The sequence below is a fragment of the Lingula anatina genome, chromosome 1 (assembly GCF_051362555.1).
Source record: "Lingula anatina isolate TDL-2025a chromosome 1, LinAna3.0, whole genome shotgun sequence".
In the NCBI taxonomy this organism is placed as follows: domain Eukaryota; kingdom Metazoa; phylum Brachiopoda; class Lingulata; order Lingulida; family Lingulidae; genus Lingula; species Lingula anatina.
The window spans coordinates 11,476,987-11,497,917 of NC_141767.1; the positions used below are offsets into that span (position 1 = coordinate 11,476,987).

At 37.1% G+C, this 20,931-nt stretch overlaps 3 protein-coding genes across 4 annotated transcripts; 2 read left to right on the top strand and 1 right to left on the bottom strand.

The window, feature by feature from the left end:
* Positions 1–1,038: 1,038 nt before the first annotated feature.
* Positions 1,039–4,539, bottom strand: LOC106175436 (uncharacterized). The gene is made up of 6 exons (XM_013557444.2): positions 4,384–4,539; positions 4,022–4,144; positions 3,651–3,868; positions 3,307–3,436; positions 2,936–3,112; positions 1,039–2,726 (listed from the first exon to the last, which is right to left on the bottom strand). Exons 2-6 carry the CDS (start codon positions 4,113–4,115, stop codon positions 2,635–2,637), a joined length of 711 nt encoding a protein of 236 aa, XP_013412898.2. The 5' UTR covers positions 4,116–4,144; positions 4,384–4,539; the 3' UTR covers positions 1,039–2,634.
* Positions 4,540–5,881: 1,342 nt separating this feature from the next.
* Positions 5,882–9,771, top strand: LOC106175071 (uncharacterized). Its single transcript, XM_086999615.1, has 4 exons — positions 5,882–6,885; positions 7,955–8,042; positions 8,297–8,490; positions 8,933–9,771. The coding sequence occupies exons 1-4, from the start codon at positions 6,417–6,419 to the stop codon at positions 9,205–9,207; spliced, it is 1,026 nt and encodes a 341-aa protein (XP_086855741.1). The 5' UTR covers positions 5,882–6,416; the 3' UTR covers positions 9,208–9,771.
* Positions 9,772–12,022: 2,251 nt separating this feature from the next.
* On the top strand, positions 12,023–19,780 carry LOC106175426 (DDB1- and CUL4-associated factor 15). Of its 2 annotated transcripts, XM_013557421.2 has the most exons (13): positions 12,023–12,183; positions 13,822–13,940; positions 14,830–14,974; positions 15,231–15,337; positions 15,519–15,622; positions 15,849–16,994; positions 17,204–17,298; positions 17,506–17,631; positions 17,765–17,856; positions 18,072–18,130; positions 18,321–18,381; positions 18,592–18,704; positions 18,899–19,780. In XM_013557421.2, exons 1-13 carry the CDS (start codon positions 12,061–12,063, stop codon positions 18,964–18,966), a joined length of 2,358 nt encoding a protein of 785 aa, XP_013412875.2. In that variant the 5' UTR covers positions 12,023–12,060; the 3' UTR covers positions 18,967–19,780. The 2 variants fall into 2 exon arrangements, with proteins under 2 accessions (XP_013412875.2, XP_013412885.2); XM_013557431.2 differs by lacking the exon at positions 13,822–13,940 and having other exon boundaries at positions 12,035–12,183.
* Positions 19,781–20,931: the final 1,151 nt, after the last annotated feature.

The window sequence follows — 20,931 nt, forward strand, 5'->3', positions numbered from 1 at the left end:
TTGACCTACTTTTCACCATGAACTGAATTTTGCTTCCCTTTTATCTCCAAAACTGGCTGAGATAGGTCCATAGTTACTATTGAAGTTGAATAGGAAGTCCTATACTGGCAATCTAAGTGTGACCTTGAAATTGACCTTTGACCTACTTTTTATCATGAACTGAACTCTGCTAATTTCTTTCTCTTTTAACTTCAAACTTGACAGAGATAGGTCCATAGTTACTCTTGAACTTGAATAGGAAGTCATATACTGGCAATTTACTGTGACCTTGAAATTGACCCTTGACCTACCTTACGAAGAACTTAAATTTGATTGTACCATATATATTTTTTGCAATAGTTAAAAAATTCTTGTTGATTGCATTTTTACAGCTTGTCAAGCACAAAACTGGTGGCTGTGTCCCTTATTTTGTGTATGTGGGGGTCTATACGAATGCGTTTGCTCCAGCTGGTGGTACAATATTTGGAGGCGGTATCGCCTCTCTGATCCTCTAGTTCAAAGTGGTAAATGTAAACTATTGTCACCAAAACAAATTTGGGCGAGATGCTGTTAGGTGAATTCTCTTATACACTGTGAAGTCTGAAATCTTTTGAGTATATGTAGACTCCACTTTTCTTTTGTGTCCAAAGGTCACTTTTGATTTAGCAGACTGTGTTTTGTCAGACTGAATTTGGCAAAATTTCAGCAATGTCACCTTTATAAATGATTAAAACGCTGAACGTTTTTTTACAGAATGCTAAAAAATGATAGGTTTCATCACAAATCTGGTTAACAAGTCTTTTCAGCAATTTTCCCATACCTAGATCCATCTAACAGGATTGATCTATCTCCAAGGGGACTCTCGCTTAAGTTGATTGCAATTTATTGAGAATCCCCTTGGAGATAGATTGATCCACAGTTAGTACGTTAGGGTCTGGGAATGGTCCCTAAAATGGTGTTCTAGATTAAATGGAATAGTGGCCCTTCCCTCAACTTAAGGATTAAATTAAATAAAGTTTTAATTATAAATATTACAGAAATAGAATCACAACAATGACATTTTCTGCTTTAATTTTTATTGCACATTCACTTATACGAAACTGAAAAATATATTTACAAAGGCTCTAGATGTGATATAGCATGAATATAGTCAATATATACTAACAGTCAAGGAAAACGCATCATTTATTTATCAAATAATATTTTAAGTTCCTTTGGCACATTAAGAAAATAACAGTTTTCATGTGAAATATGACCCATTATTCAGTCACACAAGGTGAAATAAAGGTCAGAAAAGATCATTAAAATGCAAGGTCACGTGATCAAATCTCTTTGGTTCTGCCCAGCCTCCAGCATCCCCAGGGTCCGCAGTTGCTCTTCCAGTGTCAGACGTGGCATCACAGAACTTTTTTGTCATGTGTCATACTGGATTTGGTGACTACCTTAAATAGGCTTAATTAATCACTATATATTGAACCTGATTAATTCACACCAATCACGAGACCGGAAAAACAAAATTTTGTAACAGCTGACCACAAAATCACTGAAGCGAAAATTTTAAACATCCGAGTGGTCAGCCCACTCTCTTATGACTAAACAAGTGCATTTGTACTTGTTTATATGGTTGGAATCAATTCTCGGTAAAAGTACAAGAGTACAAAAGTACAAGAAAGTTTTCCGATGCGTTTTTAGTGACTGTCAGTATAAAAGAAAGATTCAAACTGGGAATTCAGAAAAGAAAAGAACCAAGGGGAATAATTGATGTGAAATACCCATTTAAACACTTGTTTTTATAACCATGCTTCGACATGCATATTCCACAAATGTTAAAATTCAAACGTAAATTTTGGCTATGCACAGAATGTTTGTTTTTGCATACAATACTGGTGTGGCATTTTGCTTTTCTTAAGGAAAACTATTCAAAACCCTCATACAAAATGAATCTCTCAACAAGCTATCCACTATGTAAATCTTTCAATTCTATACAGCATACCTCTTCATAAAAACAAAAACAAAAAAAGAAGTTTCCTCATATCTGGTTACCAAAGGGGCAAGGTAATGTGATATTTACTTGTAACCAGTTGAACATCTTAAATCATACCACATTGGGGCCATTTAGAATAGTTGATCTGAGTACTAACTGATCCGCTGACTAAATATGGCCTACCCCACTTCAATGTCGCTGATTCCCGATGGTCTCCCCGCCTCCACATGCGCCATTAAATCTCGGTGTTGAGGTTTAATTGCAAGGCTCCTGCAGCTACGGAGTGTGTGGAGGCAGGGAGACCATCAAGGAATCGGCGGCATCGCTTTTGAAGTGGGGTCAGCCATATTTTGCCGGCAGATCAGTTAGTACTCGGATCATCTATTCTGAATGGCCCCATTAACATATATATATATAAAGGGTGACAAGCTTTTGACTTAAAGATCAAAACTATCATTCATTGTAAAGTTCTGGTCAAGAGTACACTGCATATAAATTTTGTTTCTTCATTCAGATAATCTGTAAAGTTGGTATTTATAACCAGTTTGTCTCTGATAGAGTTCCCCTTTCTTCGATCCCTATGGTTTTATGGGGATCTGAACAAAAAATACTTTGCATCAAATTTAGTTAACACAGATGGTTATATTTCTTCATGACAGGCTTCATGTGTATCAAGGACTGGAAGTGTTCAGATAAAGACTGTCTATATCTGGTAATGGGACATATTCCAGCTGAACAATCTCCTCCTCTTCAAGGCAGACGCCTGAAAACAAAACCAGGCACTTTGGGACAAAGGATACATCGTATCAATTGAGGATTTTATACATTTGAAGGGATATTTCCAGACGGGATAATGAAACCATGTAGAATTATTTATGTGATATCTTTAGTTCATCTTGAATGACAACAGAATTACACTAGGCCTGACTCAATAACTTAAATTACCCATCTTTTAATTATCAACATCACTACCTTCACTTATTGACATGATATCTGCAATGATCCCATTATCCTCCAAGTCTGAGGGAGGATCAATTTCCCCAGACTTTCTACCACACAAGGAAAACAACATAGAAGGTCTCCACTTCTTAATCTGACTTATGTAGCTGCTTGGTCTTTCTTCTGATGGGAATATGTCTTCAAAATCATCTGAAATAATGTACTTATACAATCATGCTTCTATGTATTTCAGTATTTAAAGTACCATGAACATTATGGATTAGCTAAAATTGTTTTCCATTCCAAATTGCACTGACTTTCAACAGATCTAAACATACAATCAAAACCACATATAGAAGAATTCATTTTAAAGGAATAGTTGACACCAGAATTGCTCTTACTACCTTCTGGGTCTTGATAAATGTGCATAGTTTCTGGTTCATCATCCCACCAGGAGGCTGCCTTGCATACTGATACTGGCAATGTGCTAATGGAGACCTGTTGATTGCACTTGGGTAAAACTGCTTCTTTTCGCTGGAAATATGTGATTAATGTACTAATAAAAATGTATAGCTGATAAATTGTGAATACATTACTCACACCATTTTGAAGGTTTTCTTTACATGTATCTCATGTATTAAAGAAAGAACTATGAAACAATCTATTTCACAAAAGTACAATGGAGACATTCAATTGCATGGTACTGTCATGAAAAGCAACATGGGTAGATATACTGTGTGAAATGTACCTGTTTTAATGTTTTCTTTAATGATGCACCCTCTGTCTTCGGCTGTTCTTTGTTCTTTTTTGACAAATCCCTGCTTGGCTGTTTCTTGATGAAGGTATCCTTTTTACCAGTAACACGTTCAATGTTTTGATTTCCAGTGTTGAGAATACCCAATGCTTTTCTTGGTCCTCCCTTCTGTACTGTTCTCTGCTCATTGCATCTTTGGAAAATTTTTCCACCTGAAAAGGAGGCTGCAGCAATTAATCCTACGTGTATGCTTATTAGATAAGGGGGTTAAAAGATATATAAACATGAAGTGTCACATTTTGATGCTGTGTCCACATAAAAGGCGTAGATCTTTAAAAAAAACGAACAAAGCCTTGCTATGTTACCTTGTCTTGAGCCAGTTGTAGTCTGTCCTTTTCTACTACTGTTAGTTCCAATTATATTCTCCTGGTCCACGTAAGGTTGGACTAATGATGTCATTTTTAGCTGATGTGCCTATACATAGGTTTCTGAAATCAACCATATAATATGAAATAGACTTCTAGTCTACAATTTACTAAACATGATGTGCACAACTTAGATCCTGCTAAATTTGAAATAATATGTGATAATGCTGAACGCATGAAACCGACCAGCAGTTATTTAGATATAACATAGATCTAAGACTTATGAAGCCTAACAAAACCCATAAGTTGGGCGATAACTTAATAGTCTAGTTCTAGGTCTAATCTAAAGCACTAGCACGGACCTCCACTACCGTGATCTTCAGCTACTCCAGTGAAGTTGTTTTCATGAATGCCCTCAGTTTGATCAACGCGCTATTCATAAAAATCTGACCAATCACTGGGCCGATTTAGACTCTATAGTTCGGCAACATTGAAGTTCGGTAGTTTGGCTCAACTTATGTGAAAAGAGTGCGTGTCTGTGTGTGCGTTGAATGGTGGGGTGGGGTGGGGTGGGGGGGGGGGGGGAGAGTTTTAAAATATTGGTAATACCAAAACAGCGGAAAGAAAAGTATTGAAAGTTAACTTGTAAGCAGGTTCTTTGACGTTGGATGGATAGTACCAAGAAAGTCCATAAAGCCTAGGCCTATAAAAAGAACAAATTGTAGCTAGTATAGGCCTATATTCATATATATCTAGAATGTGGGCCTAAACTGTGTTAAACTGTCTAGATCAATTCGATACACGATAGAGTCTGTTTATTTAACTGACCTTATGTGAATTTTCGAGTTATTTCCATAGATGTCTTTATTTAGTAAAGACAACGATGTTTATTCTGGGTATAAATAGCACGTGGTAGATCTTTTTATGAAATTCCAATTTTTTCTGTCTTATCCAATATTATTTAATTTCCTATCACTTTTGTCATTCTATATAAAGGGAGTTGTTTAATGAGAGGGGGCACTGCAGGAATCAGGGACGGATCCAGGATAATTTCAGAAGGGGGGAGGCGCGAATGCGAAACCCCCCCCCCCCCCCCCCCCCCCCCCCCCCCCTTTGGTGAGGGGTTCAGAGCCCGCTGAAGGTCCCCGAAAATTTTTGGTATTTTAGAAGTCCGGTTTAGAACTATGATTCAGCTAGTCAAAATCCTAAGTGAGGGGACCATTGGTGTGATTTTTTTTCAGAAATCGAAGGGGGAGGGGGTCAGGACCCCCCTGACCCCCCTAAATTCGCCACTGTGAATAAATTAATTATCAGCTTTGTCATAGCCAATAATGTTTCCTTCTGTCATCTGAAAAAGCAGAAGAAACATTTTCATATAATATATATCAAATTGCGCTGACAATATTGGCAAAAACAAAAAAGATATGTGCCGATAGGCCTATAGGCCTATTTAATTATAATCGAATAATGATTGGTGTTTACGGAATCACGGAAACACTGTTGGCCTTAAAAATTGTATTCAAAAATATTTTGTATCTTTCTGGCAGAAGGAAGACAGAAAAATAGAAATGGTAGACAACTCCCTTTCCTTCTAAAACAGCAGCCCACTATAACTTTTACACAGGTGAAGCATGAGAACGCTATTTCGATAGCAGATGTTATTATATGGCACTCTCCAGTATCTATCATTAATTTGATACGGTTTGATAACGTTGTTTGTGCTAGCTCAGCTCTGATAAAAGCGCTGGCGAAAAAGGCACTGAAACGAATCTAAATTTGGATGGGGTTACGTTGATAACGCTATTTCGCGTTCGCTGAGACACATTAGAAAGTTTTAGATATGACTAAGCGTATCCTTTCTTGAAATAGGGATTAATAGTGTCTAATCGAAGAAATGTATTCAGATAGTTTCAAGGCGGGGAAAGATCAGCAGAATGATTGACTTAGTTAAAACGAATCAACAAATGAGTTGTTCGACCTCCATACGTCCAAGCGTGTCGTGACTGGTGACCAGACGACCAGTGTGTTTTGAAGGGCGAGCTGACAACTTCTCATTCGACAAAATATTTATCACAAGCAGGGAGTCGGCAAATAGTTTGTCCTGGTGGCATAATTAGGCTGTCCTCATATCTAGACTATTCATCAGGGAAATAGACCACATATAAGACTTACATGCACAACCAGCATTTTAACTACACGGTTTTTAAATCGAAATAGGATGGTATATTATGGTGTACGTAGCTAGGCTACTTTCCTAAACTTGATGATATTTCTGGCCTACCTGACGCACCTGCCAAATCCGTAATATGTATCGATCACGGGAATACGGCATTTTGGAAAGGCCAAAGAAATATTTTGGCACTGCTCCTCTCTTTTTAAGCAAGACTCGGGTTGGATGGACTGTATGCCGTGTATACATCTTTGGGAATGGATACGCGACCCAGATGGTTTAGTAGAAGACCAGCCAAACAACGTCCGTTTCGATGTTGATTCGGAAAACGTACAAATTGACTTACATTCGGATATGGCACAGAAAGTGCTTGACGTTGAAACATTGTTGAACATCACGCCTATCACGGGTGAAAGTACCGACACAGTTCAGAACGCCTGTAGGGATGCCTTAATACAAATAGTCAAGAACCAGAAACCTGTTCACGAGACATTTTTCTCATTGTCATCTCCTCATTCTGTGGAATCTCGTTTAAATGCCGAATATTTTGAATTGGATTATTTAGCCACGATCTTTACCTGTCAGGCATTAGCATATGGGAATGATGAGTTCAAGTTCCATACCATGATTGATGCCAAGAAAGTAGAGGAAAAACTGCGCGATATTTACGAAGGCCTACATTGGAAAAAGCTAGGTGAGTCACTGTTGTATCCTGTTGTTTTTATCAGGTGAACGAGATTTTAATGAACGTCCGTATACAACGTTTCCAAAATAAACATCTTTTCAGTCTACTAATTTTGGTGGAGCTCCTCATCTTAATAGCACTTTCGGTTTTGGGGATAAAGATTGCCCTACCCCTCTCTTGGTTGTAGAACTTGGATTTATTTGGAGATAAACGAGGTATTATCAACTCAGAATATTGACCAGATATTTCATGATAGCTGTCACCAGATTAGGCCTACCGTGAGAAAGGTGTTGGACTGCAGGGGGTGGGTTTGGTAATCCTTAAAACCTTAATTAGTAAGGCCAGACAAAATTGAAAAGTTGGTGAACGTCACAATGCATGGTCGATAGACAAAATTCATTTTTGTTTTGAAACATACCGGTAGGCTATAATGTTAAACGAACATGTAAGCTAAATTTAAGGACTGATATTTTTCCTGTGGAGGAAATATATGAAGTCTACAATGTTGGTGATTTTGGACCATAAAATCATAAAATTGTAAATATCCCCTGCATACCAGACCAAGAAGCAATGTATTTTCTCTATCTGGAAAAAAATGATAAGTGTGTGCAAAAAAAAAAAAAAAAAAAAAAAAAAAATTATTTCCTTGATGGAGGTTGGTCGCGCTCGCTATCGTTAATTTGTCCCAGTGTAACGAAACTGAGGGTCAGTGTAACAGAAAGTCCGCCCTCCACTGAGTTATAATGGTTAGCCTGACCTAACTGGGTCAAAATCTACGGCAAGACTTACCTGTACATATGGCTGGGAGGTGGACTCTCTGTTATGGGGGACTCTGTCACGTTTCACCGGTTAAGACGTCGACTAATTTATTGTTTGGGGTTACTAACTACTGGAGATGCTAAAATGCTTCAATTACAATGCACCTGAATGATTTTACAAAATAAGATAAATATATTCAATGTGATGAAAGCACACATCAACACCATCAGTAGTGCTCCAACGACCTTGTCTGGGAAAAAGATGATAATGATTAACCAAAAAATCTCTTAATACATATGTAATCTCTCATTTTATACAGGTATCACTTTGTATACGGCGATGTATCCTGACATAGCAACTGATCCTAGGTCAGGGATCACTCTCAGAGATTTCCTCCTCGATGGACGGTAAGCAGGTTTCTTTTTCAATTTTTTTCCGTGTGTGCACTTTATGCATGATTTTTACGGCTTTAGTCATTAAATGTTGCCATGGACAAACGTACCGTACCGTTTGTCCATAATGTTACCAAAGAAGAAATTATTATTATTATTATTATTATTATGTTTAGTAAATAAAAAAAAAATATGAGTTGATAAAATTCTCCTTTGTACAATTTATTTAAAAGACCTGCAGTGAGGTCAAATTGATGTTTTCATTTTAGATATAAATGGTCAGCAGAACTGACTAAGCATATCATGACAGATCAGTGGGCCTCCCAAACAATGAAAAGCATCATCCAAGGCAAGTGCTCGGAGTCAAAGTACAACAATGAAATGAATGTGATATTCATTAAACTGCACATCTTGGATCCGAAGTCAGTGATGCCGTTGTACCAATACCTACTGGGACGACGAGGTACGTTTGTTGGTGTTTAAAACGTTACAAAGAGTCCAATTGAGCGGGTTATGATATCTTATTATAGCGAAATATTGTATTAAAGAGCCCTTAAGATGTTTGCATTGATTTCATGGCAAATAATTTAATTCTTGTGCAATACAGGTGGAAAGATTACAGACTGTAATTTTGTGCAACACGACAAAAAGATCGTGGTTGTAAAAATACTGAAGGATATGCTCGACTACATTATAGAGAACAAGCAAATTGTGGAACGCTTCTGAGAGAGCATTTGTGCGCTTTTCATTCCTTATTTCAGTGGTGTATTGAGAGTTCTTCTTGACAAAAATTTGCCTGTATAACTTTTATCTTTAAGGCGGATATGCTAAAAACTTGGACATAATAACGTAATTTTGTCCATGCTAAAAACAAAAATAAATAAATAAACGGATATATTTTTCAGAATTGCCGAAGTTGAACCTTGAACTAGCAACAAAGAACTACCTCGGGGGCCCTCTGGATTGGACAAAAATCCACGAAGATGTTCAAGCAGCCATTCATAAAATGACAATCCCGGCAAACATTTCTAGACTTACACTGGGCGAGGTAGAAGTGTACCACGGAGTTGAAGTTATTGAATTTATAATGGATGAGCCTAGAGAACTTGGCCTCTGGACCACAGAGGCACCAGACAACAAACGCGTACAGAGACCTAAAGACAGGTGTCATATTATGTAGAAGCATCCTGTATTTGAAGGATTTTTGTTACCGTCCATTTTAAATGCAAAAAGAAAAAGAACAGTTGATCGTTGAAATCATCGATGCGTTGATAACCTGTACGTGCACGTGTCTTTTAACTTATCAGCCATCTAACGCACGATGGCGTTTGGATTTTATATACTGTGAAACGAAGTGTAAATACTAATAGAATGGTCCTGATGTCGTTTCAAGTATAAAACACACGGCATATCCAAGGGATCCATCATCAACTTTTTATGACGTACTATGCATGACTGAAAAATGAATTTTTCAGTTCAGTTTGTGTACATGTGATATGAGCCTTCCTTGATATAACTGTATATTTTATACTCACCGATTCTATTGAGGAAAGTTAGAAATGAACAAAAAGTATTATGATCGAAAGTGTACCACACCAGATCTACGCATAACAAAGACCTATTCAATAGCGACGTTATCCCAATACTAAGAAATACTACACAGAGAAGTATCAATACAAGAGCTTGGTGCAATAAACGATATAGGACCAATACCAGATACTGGGGAGGGCCTAGCTGGCTTGTATCTTCCCTTAGTTTCTGAACCTTCTGAGATTTGCCAATCCCCCCCCCCCTAAAAAAAAACTATTACAATATAACAAGCAAAGCGAGATGAAACTCAAGACTTTTCAACCCTGTGTCTTACATTATATATAGTAAATTGTCCTCGTCGACTTTTTTTTTGCTAGTCGACCAGTTTTACCTTTATCTCTCCTCTGCCCCAAACAAAACCCTGGATCCGCTAGTGAGGACAAAAAGTAATTTGTTTGCTGAAGACATCTTGTTTGATTTTATCATTGAGCTGTCTTGGAGATGGTAGATGGTGTCATGTTGTGTACCAGGCCTGTAGCCAGCAATCTCAAAAGGGGGGCGTCTTTTTCTGAAAAACTGGACCTTTTACCATGAAACCTTCGTGCACCTAGATAAAATTTTACCCAGAAGGAACCTTTTCCTGGCAAAAGGGGGGGGGGGGTCTTTCGAACTCCCCGAACCACCCTGGCTACGGACTCGTGTACACAACCCCGAAAACAATAATTATAGTCGAAGGAGAGAACTGTGGTAAAATTGGACTTGAAATAAAGAATCTGAATATTAATTTTGTGGGCAGAACTTGAGTTAATGAATACGAAAACACCACAATTCTAGATTTAACAAACGCCAAAGGGAACGTACAGATTTTGTGGCTTTAACAAAAAAAAAAAAAATTACAAAAAAAAAAAAAAAATTACAAAACCCTATACTTAAAACTCGTTTAAGTTTCATTTATCAGACCCAAAATGTTGCTTTTATAATCCTGTTTAACAATTTCTATATTATTAGTTTTGTTTAAATTTTTACCAAACCAGAAGAGACTTTAAACATGTAAAAGGTTTTTAAAGAGTTTTTTCTTCAACTGTTCCTTGTTTTTACTCTAAATTCTAATCTTTAATTTTTTTAACATATTGATAAATCTATCATTTTATTTTCACATCATACACTCCAATTATTTTAGCCATATTTCAGTTTTAAGAGCTCCGACAGAAACCAATTTCTGGTGTGTATATATTGGCTGCATTAATCATTCATATTAAAAGTATTGTAGGCCCTACTGGTGCGTAGGAAACAAATTTTATCTGTGTGCGTGTCAGGAGGGGCAACCATTCAGAAAACAAAGGCTACAGATCTGGGATTTCTTTCTAGTTTTTCTTACCCGGTTGTCTTAACCCTACACCCACCCTCTTCCTGCAATTATGACAAACATAGTTAAATAAAGGGGGAGGGATAAGTCCCATTGACCCTCAGGTCTTGCGTTTTTGTAGGACTACGGATTTTAGCCATATGGCTATAAAGTTCTACAAAAATGACAACGTTAAATTAATTAACCCAATCCTTGCCACAGTCTTCGGCCTTAGCGATTTGAAATGTTTTCGAAAGAATATCGGCCAGCACGTTAACCGACAACTAGGACAGAAGATATATTTTGGGTCCTAGCCGACAAGTAGCTTAGCAGGCCCGTAGCCAGCAATTGCAAAAGGGGAGTTCTTTTTCGGTGTAACAGAAATGGAAGTCGTAGTCTGCTTCCTATTACTTTGTACAGGTGACATTCGTCGTGTATACTAACCCCAATATTCAAACTAACCCTAACCTGTACTTATCATATGCAGGGGTAATCCTAGAGAGGGGTAAGAAACGTCCATTGTTCTCGTCAGTGAGGCTAACCGAATTCAGGGTATGTACGCACAGACAGAAAACTATGTATTGTGGGAACGTTACTAATGAAGCCACTGGTAGTACTAGTAGATATCAGTCTGTAGGCTAGAACAAGCACCTCGTTGACGAGTGAACAGTTGTCAAAAACAAAAGACCCAGGTGTGGTAGATCGACTACTGTTCGCGCGTGCCGCAAAGACGAAGCCTAATTGCCCCTCAAGGTCACAAACTAATATCCGGTGCTTACGGTTAGGCTCGTCATAATCATATAAGTAGCGCGTTCCCACCCCCTGTCATATGGGAGCCCGGACTTCCATTCCTAGGATTTCAATTCCTGTCACACCGGCACGGCCACTCTGACAGGTGTGAATGTACATGTAGAAGCAGTTACAGACAGGGCTTTTCCCCACTTCTCTCAATTGCAGAGCTTTTGAACATCAGTTAAATAGTTTCGGATCATGGAAATTGATATCTTATAGTGTTTCCTTTTGATATTTTCTGAACAAAAAACAGCATTTTTACTTTATTACATTAAAACTAATATTCATTAGAAATAATTGAAATAAAATGTATGTTTATGTAATTCGAAAATATACGAAGAAATTATAATAGCTTAAAATGGAATTATGGCTAGCTGTGGAAGCAGGCCGCGAGGTTCAAAACTTTCAAGTTCTGCCAAAGAAAAAGAGGACCAAATGAATAAGCACAAAAGGCAGTATAATGTCCTTCCAAAGATTTTTAACCGCGAGGTATGTATAACGAACTCGTATTGCCAACCAAGGTTAATATCCAATGTGAAAACCGCGTGCGGATTACTACACTGCACTGTCCACTTAGCGTTCTTCTAAATGTTGTGGAATTTATGTGGTAGGCTGCGTGCCATAGTCACTTATACAATGTCTTATGTTTAACATGTGCTTAATAAAACTGTTTAAGATATTCAAATATTTAATAATAATGTAATCAGACAAAACCAAAAGCCAAAATAATGTTGCACAACAAGATAATACCATCCACATATCCAGGGGGCCGTTTCACGAAGCAGTAGTTAGTTAGCGATCGGTAGTTAGCCTCTCGCTAGTTATGAGTGCCATTTCACGAAGCTATCGCTAGTTCGCTCGCTCTTTATTGTGTTGTTGTTACCTTGGATATTTAAGGACTGGTCAGACCAGTCGCTAACTCTAGAGTTTCATCGTACGCATGCATAATGAATGAAATAGAAAGGTTGCTTAGATACTGTTGTCTTTGTATCCAATATGGCGACGACTTTTCTTGTTATCTGTACCGCCAGACGGCAACGTAGACTACAATGTTTTCATGAAAGGCAGAATCTTTTAGAATATACACACAATGATGCAATTTACGAGAGGTTGCGCCTAGCTGTGACAAAAAGAGCGGCAAAAAGGTGGTGGAGATCCTTTACGATGGCCTCAAAGCAGATGTTCTTATGCATTTCCAGCCGCCAAATATTGGAGAGTTAGTGTTTTGGCAACACTTTTACGCAAGAGTTCCATTTCCGATAAGCTGTTTCGAGACTACAGTGAGTAACAAGAGAAATAAAGACCGAACTTTACGACTGAACTTGGCGAGGAGTTAATGACTGCTTCGTGAAACACCCATAAAGTTTCCTAGTTAGCGAGATAGTTCAGTAGTTACTTATTCTAACTAACTACTGCTTCGTGAAATGGGCCCCAGTATAACTTGATGTATGTACATTGTACAAGCAAATTTAATTCAACTTATTATAAGAAAATGATGAAGATTAGCCTCTGGACTTTAATGTTAGCATGTAACTTGTTGTCTATGGGATTTTTCACAATGAATTTTTGCTGACCTAGCTCATGTGCACTAACTCCACAGGACTTGCTGAATGCAATCATATTTAGAGACTAACACACCTTTCCTGGCATTGAGTAGAGTATAGAAAAATTTTTATACAAGCACGTTGGAAACAAGAGGAAGTGATTATATGAGCTAGGAAGATGATCATTAGTATGTTGGAAACAAGAGGCCTGTTTATCCGATTACATTCACCAAGAGTCCCCATGGAGTTACTGCATGCACATCAGCTAGGTTGACAAAATTCCTTGTGAAAGGTCCCTATGAATGTAGATATTTTTTTAATCTGCCTGCCTAATGTTAAATATCATCAAATATACCCAGGAAAATGTAGTGTGATGCTCTTGTTACTAATTTCCACTTTTGGATTTGTCTTGACAGTAGACAGAATGCTTTCCTTCAAAATTTGTGACATTTGTTCATCTAATGGAAATTAATATTACAGTGGTAAAATGGAAAAAATATTACAGTGGCAACCCTTGAAGACTTGATCATAACTATTTTGAAGTATGATTTCAAAGCAAACTTTAAGTCAATTTATATTTTAGATGTATGGCAGTTTACACAAGCACCATCGTAGCTATCCCATGAAAATCTTCAATAAGATTCCAGGACGTTTAGGTTTTCAGTTATCTACACTAGTAGACCGTACAGTATTACAGGATGGGTAAGGAGTAATATTTGAACAGAAAAAGTTATAAATGTACACAAATATTTCATTGTATCTTATCTTAATATTGCTCACCAAAAAAGATCAATATAAAAAGATTAATACATAGTAACTTATGCTTAAAGTAATTCAGCGTGGTTGCTTGTTTATACCAGGTAAACTCACCCTGAGCTTCAGAGATAACTTGACACTAACCTCTTCACAATAGCCTATCTTCATCCTGTCAAGTTACCTCTGACGAAAATAGTTTGACCTAGTTTATATAAGCCAATCGAATCCAAGTTTCAAAATTTTTCACCAAAGTTTGGTGAAAACGCTGATTGGTTGACCGTCAATCGGTAATCCTCGGCTGATTCCGCAAGCTCCATACTAACAAAAAAGTTATTGTCGAGTGCAGAGACATCCGAGTAGTGCCGAGTGCATAACCGTACACAAAGAAAGCATGGCGTCTTCTACGAGTGACTACGTAAAATAATGAGTTAAGTTATCTCTTGATTCTTTGCAAAATATGAGTATATCGGAATTGAAACCAGAGCAGTTTGAGGCCCTGCATCATTATCTACTGAGGGATGATGTATTTTGCGTGCTGCCCACAGGTTACGGCAAGTCCCTGATATTGAGCCTTATCTCTGATTGGTCCGGATTTGAACAAAGCGTGCTTTGACTCGTTCGCGTTCATTGGCTAGATCGTTCAATGGGTCATTGAGTGCGGGCTTTAAATTTGATTGGCGGGCGGCGGGGGCAATCGAATGTGGTCAGAGGTAACTTGACACGATAAAGATAGGCTATTGTGAAGAGGTTAGTGTCAAGTTATCTCTGAAGCTCAGGGAAGGTAAACTATATATTTATAGTAAACTATATGTTATATATGTTATATTTTTCCTAGCCATGTGTTCCTGGGCTTTACCAAAGATGGGCAGTATGTTTTATCTTATACAGTAACAGTAGAGGCTGATGAGCATTCGGCATATCCAATATATGTTTACAGGCTACAGTGGTGGCTCTTTCTGCCACACAAACCAATGACCAAGGTTTGTGGATTTGGTGTTGATTTTCTCTTTTTTGTAAAATATAGTTCTACTTAATGTACAGAACAGCTAATAAAATAATGTTTGGATAAAAATTCTTATTAATATAATCATTTATTTAAAGTGTTTTCAGTAAAATTTTTTCTGTTCATAAATATTTTACTGGTAAGTTTTTTCTCTTTGTTTTCATGTGACTTCTTTCTCTGCCATTTTACCTCAAATAAACAAATATTTGTGTTACTCATATATCTTGTCTTAGGTGTCTGAAGTTAGACTGTTTGGTGAAGAAGAAATTCAGCAAGACTTGTACATAGCAGTATGTCAGTGGTCCACAGATTCCAGGAAGATACTGGTCTATGGATACTGGTCAGTTCTTCCATCAACTTTTAAATATATCATTTCATATGGCTGCAAATGTATTTAGAGCTTACAATTATTTAAAATAAACTTGGCTTCCAATGTGGTATGACATTAAATTTTCAAAATAAATGAGAAAAAAAGTAATTGATTAAAAATTCACTTTCTCATTATTTGGTTGGGCCTATAGTGTACCCGATGATGATGAAGAAAAAAGGCAGTGTTATATTACAATCACTGCAGCACCACCTTCAGTGCCTTGTCAACAGTGTTTGCAGCTGATGGAGAACATGAGTAAGTTGCATCACACTCTGATGGAGCAATTTTAAGATAAAAAGCATTCTTTAATACCTGAAACAAATTTTAAATATTTGTTTTTCTGATCCATGCCAAGCTCCTTTATTTAAATTTGGGAAAAAATACCAGAGCAAATTAAATGAAAATACTGAAGCAAGTTGAAAAGAACTCTGTAATTTTTTGCGTGTGAATGTATATATAGTACACTCTGTCCTTCCTACAGGTGAATCTCTGGAAGACGAAAGAGGAATACCCAAGAGATGTCTGGTGCATGGATTTGCTGTTCACACCAAGTACGAACTTGCACCTCCATATCCTGCCTTTGCACCAAAGACTGTGTTAAAGATAGACGGTGTGGTAATACTCAATACTGGAGATTCTCTCATTGCATTGAGTACAGAATTGACAAACCAACAGCAGAGGTCAATTCAGACTTTGTTTTCTCCAAAGCCACTAGGTGCCACTTCTGATCAGGATGAGCCCATGTTTGGCACTCAGATCTCTTCCGACTCAGAAAGACCAGATACTGATGCAGTATATTTTGATGCTCAGGTTCAAAGTCCAGTTGGGATGTATATAGACTGCTCAACAGACATGCGCATGAATGTGCAGAGAAAATGTGTCAGACAGTTGAAAATTCCACTCAGTCCAGCACAGAACAGTCACAATTGGAGTAATCCAAATTCCCCTAGGGCTGGGTCCAGCCAGGTGCCACAGAGCCCAGGGAAGTTGCTCATGAGTCCAATTTCACCAGTGTCTCCAAAATCTCAGGGAAGATATGTTATGTCACATTCTCCATGTGGTGGAAACGGGGGACACAATGCAGAGTGCCTGTCTTACCACCCAGACAAGGAAAATGATGGAAACTTCACAACGTGTTCTTGTCCAGCAACTAACACTAGTGCTGTTCTGTGTGGGAGTGCCAAAGATGACAGTGATTTGTATGTATTCCAGCCAGATGTTGGTGTAGAAGAACAGAGGAGGCCTCACCGTGTGGTTGCTGAACCTAGCTATTTCTCCCCTGAGAGAGATGATCCCATGGAGGATGGGCTTCAACCAGAGAGCAATATCCAGTTTCAGTCTGCTCAAATCTCAGGCACATCTGAGCTTCCAAGCCCTCCTATTCGCATGGTTGGAAGTCCAGGGAGGGCTCTTCCCTCAAGGCTTCTCTGTGATAACCCACCTAGTCATTATTATGGTGCTGAAAGAAGCATCCCTGCCTCCCCTGGGGTAGGGTACAGCAGTGAAACCAGTTCTGTAGCCAGTAGTCCTGGTCCTATAGTGTTACAGAATGACAGTCAGTGCTTTACCTACTCAATACGTAGGTATGTGGAAAGTATGGAAAGAGGGGAAGGCCAAGAAGCTGAAGGTGAGCTTTAGCAGTTAAATGAGGCTCATATGGTGGTGTATGTATAAGGAATATTGGGAAAGTCTTAATATATGTGTAGCAGTTCAAAAGGATAGCAAGTACTTGTATTTATGTAAAAGTAAGTCATATGCATATTATATAATATTATATGTAAATAAAATCCTCATCAAGTTTGTATTTATTTTAAATATTATAATCATACATTACAGATGAATCTGTATATAACAACATGCTTCCACTGGAAGTCCATGGGGGAGGTTACCAACATATGAAGATGATCAACAATAAGAATGAGGAGTACAAGGTAAGAGCATTATGCCTGCTGACAGGTGTACTTACATTGTAAGTGAAACATGATTGGATATAAATTTATGGCTTGGATTTAAGGGAGACTAGATTAAGAGATAAAAAAAAATTACAGTATGAAAAAAAAACTGAAACTGATAGACCCGGAACATTCATTACTTTACATTACAATCCACTTTCATTTAAACATATCTTCCTTTTTTAGCCTGGTCTTATAGTAAAGCAGTTGAGTTTAGATGTGGAGCATTACATAGCAGACACCATCAAACACCATGCTGAGTGGGGCCAGAGATATATTGCCTTCACAGATTATGATATGCAAATATTGGAGGTATATACAGAGTATTCTATGTGACACTATACTAAGTTAAATCTGTCACATTAAGAAATAAGGAAACATCTAGTTGTAAAAGGTTTAATGTCTTGTATAAATGGGGTCATTTAAGTTGTCTATTTGGTCCCAGGTTTGTCCTACCACATGCAGTGTAGTTGTGATGGTGCTAGCTCTGATTCAAGCAAGGACTCCAAAATCCACTAGTTCCTCAAGGCAAATGGGGTAAGATATAACATGGCTTATATTACATGTTGATTTGAAGGGAATGGAACGCATATTTATGCAAGTGAAAGTAAAGGATCTATCATTATTTAGTTTATTTAATTATTGTCTCTTCAAGCAGTGTTAATTCAAACACTATTTAAGTTGTCGTTAAAGTTGACAAGTCTAAGGTTTTGAGTGGTTTAACCATTTTTTTGTACACATTTCTTTTGTAGAAAATACATTCCAAGGCTTTATCAGACGGGCTTCAAGTTTGTATGGAATTTGCAAACAGGTATGAGTGCCCTGATGAAAGTGAAGATGTGTGATATTAATTTAAATCCTGTTTGTATTATTTAAAAGAGATTATATCCTGCTTGTCTTGATGAAGGAGGAGAGAAAAAGTTAAATTCAAGTAAAATTTATATACATGTATGCGCTGTATTAGCTCACATTTCATCATTATCAAATGTTGATTATCTCAGGTTCCTACAACACTGTGTGTATTGATGACTTAGAGGATATAGACCAAACACAGCTGTACAGGTAAAGTAGCCTGTTTTAATCCATATTGCCCTTTGTTTCTTTCTTCTCACTAAGATATCCAAGTCATCACAAGCCATGAAGAAAATTAAAGAGTTTGTAAACAAGTTCCCCAAAAATAAGTTAAAAAAATAACTTTTTACTAGCAGTGCATCTATTCAAATTGTAATTTTTATGGCAGACAGTGGTTTAAGATTGTATGGTGATTTTTAGGAGAGCTTGGAACCCAGGCCACGAGTCGAGTATGAGGATCCAGAGACAATTCTTGGTGCCACAGTGCTACAGTAGGAGTGTCCATGTCATGACAAATGAGGCAGTCTTCAAAGGTATTGACTAAAGATGTTGTATTAAGCCACAATACTACAGTAAGAGTGATTTAAATGTGGTTATAATAGGATATGTGAAGATCTGCTTTTAATGTCACACTTTAATGAGTGTCTTTAATGTCACTTTAATGAGAGTCTTTCTGCTCTCTCTCTCCCTCTTTTTTGTATTTATATATGTATAATTCCTTATTCAGGTCAATCTTTGAAGATGCTGTTGGACCCACAGAACTATGTTGCAATTCTTTTAGGAACTCGTCCTTGAACAGTTTGATCTGTTTGCACTCTTTTCTTTTTTTTGTTTTGACTACCACTGGTTATATACAGACACTGTATTTGAACAGAAACACTGACCACTGGTGTTAAGACAAGTTAACAATTTATGCCAAAAGTTCAGCTTGTTGGAACATTGATATATTGCATGAACCTTATTCCTATCACAGCTGGACTAGATTTATAAATACTACTTAGTCACTTTTGCAGATTCAATTTCATGAAATAATCAGATCTTGAATTATTAACTTTGAAATCATTCATTTCTGCAGTTAGAACAGTTCCTGATTCTGATAAAATAATTTGAGGATATAGCTGGTCATATATGAACAGCAATTTTTTTCAGATTGTCTCAAATACATCTTGTATGTGTTGCTACAGGGCATGAGCAGTTTATTTCAGAATTGTCCTCAGAAAACACCAGTGATGTAACCAAAAGGATAAAAAAAAACTTTTTTTGAGAAAAAGTGTGAATTTAGCCTTCTGCATATCAGAAAGTTATGTCTTATTTTTTCATTTATGTTTCCTACACTATTATTTTAATTAGGCTTAATTTTGTTCCTTTTCCAAATCTAGTTTTAAAAGTTCCAGCAGTAATTACAAGTTTTGTATTTGTTATAGATGTAGATTTAACATTTTCAAGCAGTGTAGTTCGGAGGATATAAAACTAGCAACAACAATCACAATCAGCTATTGTAAGTGGAAATATAACAATTGACTTAAGGATAAAGAAAGTGTTGGGGTAGATGTTAGTTTTTCATATGACAGTGTTGATATTAAGTTTATTAAAATTTAATCAAATCAAATTTTTAAGTTTTTACTTCATACCAAGGTGGAACAAGTCAGCTGAAGCTGACAAAATACTCAGTGCTGCAGTCTACCTTCAATACCAATCTGTACACTCAAGTGCTAATCCTGAGTAAGCACCAAATAAAAGTGACAAAAAAATTATACCATAACATCTACCTTCTTCAGAAAATGTAGCAATTTGCTAATACAAATGTACATGTCCATAATACTGAAAGAAGCCTCTTCCTGTTTATTCAGTTGACTGCTCAGAAATTGGCCTCCTAGCTCTACTCGAGAGCTTTGAAGTTACATATGAAGTCAAAATTTTGGCACTAAACCTGACTAAATTTCACAATATAGTTTCAAATAACTTGAAAATATACCAAAGAGCATCACCTCAGATTTCTCAAAGAAAAAAATGTATTTGAACAGAGAATTCCCGTTTTATTTCTGTGCATTCGCAGCAGTAATGAATCTCACATTACTACCCCATTTGGACTTTTACAAACTGGAGGGATGGATAGGTCAAGATAACAACCAGAAATTTGAAGAAGATGCAGCTTCAACGTAATGCTTTATCCCTTGAAACATCATTTTCAATTGAGTTTGGCTAGTTTAGGTTAAACATTCTGAAGGTTTTTTTTTTCAACCATGAATTATGATCCATACATATATACACCAGTTGTCTACATAAAAGCATCATAGGTAAGTCTTGCTAGTTTGAAGGAATACAGGACTGCTGTTTTTCAGGCCTCCTAATTGTAACATTGCAGTACTTGGCAATGCAGGGAAACATGTCACCCAGAACAGGACTTCTAAAAATTAATTGAAAAAATATCCATTAGGTCCATTTCCAGCAAAAATTGAGGCAAACAGATTATCCTTTTTAGTTGTTAAAAGAGATGCTAAAAAAATAATTAATTTAACTGTGAGCTAAGTGGCATCAAGAAATGTGCAACACTGCTACCAGGGAGATTTACAATATTGCAGCATGTTCAGTTCCATGTCCATTCGCCTGAAGAGTTTACTTCAGTCATAAATAGTTTGGCTAGTAATTTAGTACTAAGAGTAATTTAATTCACATGCCAAATCATTTAGCCCTTCAGTCATGAGACTGACCATCATAAACATTTTTTTAACATACAGACTGTGTGTATGTATATTCTTA

What these genes read in the sequence shown, in the direction of transcription:
- LOC106175436 (XM_013557444.2), bottom strand. Translation starts at nt 4,115, where the DNA reads ATGACATCATTAGTCCAACCTTACGTGGACCAGGAGAATATAATTGGA. An exon ending in TAAAGAAAACATTAAAACAG is followed by an intron (nt 3,437 to 3,650) that starts GTACATTTCACA and finishes ACATATTTCCAG; the next exon opens with CGAAAAGAAGCAGTTTTACC. An exon ending in TATCATGTCAATAAGTGAAG is followed by an intron (nt 2,727 to 2,935) that starts GTAGTGATGTTG and finishes TTTTGTTTTCAG; the next exon opens with GCGTCTGCCTTGAAGAGGAG.
- LOC106175071 (XM_086999615.1), top strand. Translation starts at nt 6,417, where the DNA reads ATGGACTGTATGCCGTGTATACATCTTTGGGAATGGATACGCGACCCA. An exon ending in CCTACATTGGAAAAAGCTAG is followed by an intron (nt 6,886 to 7,954) that starts GTGAGTCACTGT and finishes CATTTTATACAG; the next exon opens with GTATCACTTTGTATACGGCG. An exon ending in GATTTCCTCCTCGATGGACG is followed by an intron (nt 8,043 to 8,296) that starts GTAAGCAGGTTT and finishes TTTTCATTTTAG; the next exon opens with ATATAAATGGTCAGCAGAAC.
- LOC106175426 (XM_013557421.2), top strand. Translation starts at nt 12,061, where the DNA reads ATGGCTAGCTGTGGAAGCAGGCCGCGAGGTTCAAAACTTTCAAGTTCT. An exon ending in CGTACAGTATTACAGGATGG is followed by an intron (nt 13,941 to 14,829) that starts GTAAGGAGTAAT and finishes TATTTTTCCTAG; the next exon opens with CCATGTGTTCCTGGGCTTTA. An exon ending in GGAAGGCCAAGAAGCTGAAG is followed by an intron (nt 16,995 to 17,203) that starts GTGAGCTTTAGC and finishes CATACATTACAG; the next exon opens with ATGAATCTGTATATAACAAC.